This window comes from Bison bison, unplaced genomic scaffold, assembly GCF_000754665.1.
Source record: "Bison bison bison isolate TAMUID 2011002044 unplaced genomic scaffold, Bison_UMD1.0 scf7180017864080, whole genome shotgun sequence".
Taxonomy (NCBI): Eukaryota; Metazoa; Chordata; class Mammalia; order Artiodactyla; family Bovidae; genus Bison; species Bison bison.
The window spans coordinates 4,063,730-4,064,782 of NW_011494652.1; the positions used below are offsets into that span (position 1 = coordinate 4,063,730).

At 60.6% G+C, this 1,053-nt stretch overlaps 1 protein-coding gene across 2 annotated transcripts in view; it reads right to left on the reverse strand.

The window, feature by feature from the left end:
* TCIRG1 (T-cell, immune regulator 1, ATPase, H+ transporting, lysosomal V0 subunit A3) overlaps nt 1–1,053 on the reverse strand; it is a 12,188-nt gene that overhangs the window by 4,809 nt on the left and 6,326 nt on the right. For both annotated transcript variants that reach the window (XM_010837670.1, XM_010837669.1), the window contains exon 10: nt 819–963. In XM_010837670.1, the coding sequence (XP_010835972.1) occupies nt 819–963 (145 nt within the window). The remainder of the gene's footprint in view (nt 1–818; nt 964–1,053) is intronic.

A 1,053-nucleotide genomic window follows, 5' to 3' on the forward strand; every position in this document is an offset into this window, starting at 1 on the left:
TCGACAGCTGTGTGTGGGCCCCTGCCAGATGCACCACTCTCTGAGCAGCAGCGTCTCCAGGCTGGTGAGCACCCAGGATGTGCCAGGAGCTGATGGCCTCACTGCCCACCCGCCAGGGCTGGCTGACAGCTGAGGGCGCCGGGTGTGGAAGCCCTGCTCGTCAGCCTTGAGACAGACACACTCCAGTGTGGCCGGACTTCACCCAGGACTGGTCCTGCTCAGCCCTCCCTTCCCCACACGCCTCCCCATCCCCTGAGGTCCCTTACTGGTTTCTCCCAGGAACACCTCTCTTAAGAGACCACTTGCACCAGAGACCCCACCTCAGGGTCTGCTTTTGGGAAAACCTGACCCAACTCAAACCTTTCAACGTGTCTGGACAACGTGGCCAAACAAAACATCACAGCAGACTGATTCTGGCCTCGTGGGCCACTGGTTTGCAACCTTTGGTGATCGTTCATCTTCCCAAGACTGCTCAGAGCTGAACCGTTATCTCCATTTTACAGATGAGGAAACTGAGGCTCAGAGAAGCTAAAAAACTCAAGGTAAGCAAGTAGGATCTCAAACCCAGGCCACTCCTACTGCAAAGCTGTTGTTCTTTGCACAACTTGGCTGGCTCCCTTGTATGTGTAACAAGGTGGGGTTTGTTGGGGGTAAACTCGAAGACCCCGGGCTCCCCCCGAGAGCATGAGAAGCAGGGCGTCTCTCATCCCAGGAGGCTGGGGCAGCCCCAGCGTGGAGATGCAGCCCTGCCAGCCTTCCACCCAGGGCAGCAGCTGACCCTCCTGAAGGCCGGGGCTGCGGGAGGTGGCGACTCTCACCGGGGTTGACCTCCTGGTAGCGGCCCACACCATAGGCGTCCACGATGCCCTGGAAGCTGGACGTGAAGCGGTTGGTACGGATGAGCGTGGGGGGCATGTCCCGGCAGGGGATGCAGTGAACCACGGCGCTCACACCTGCCTCGCTCTGGGGCACCCGGGAGGCAGACAGACAAACAGAGAAGGCTGATTGCAGGGGCCTCCAGGGGCCTCGGACCACCCCACCCCACCCCCAGCC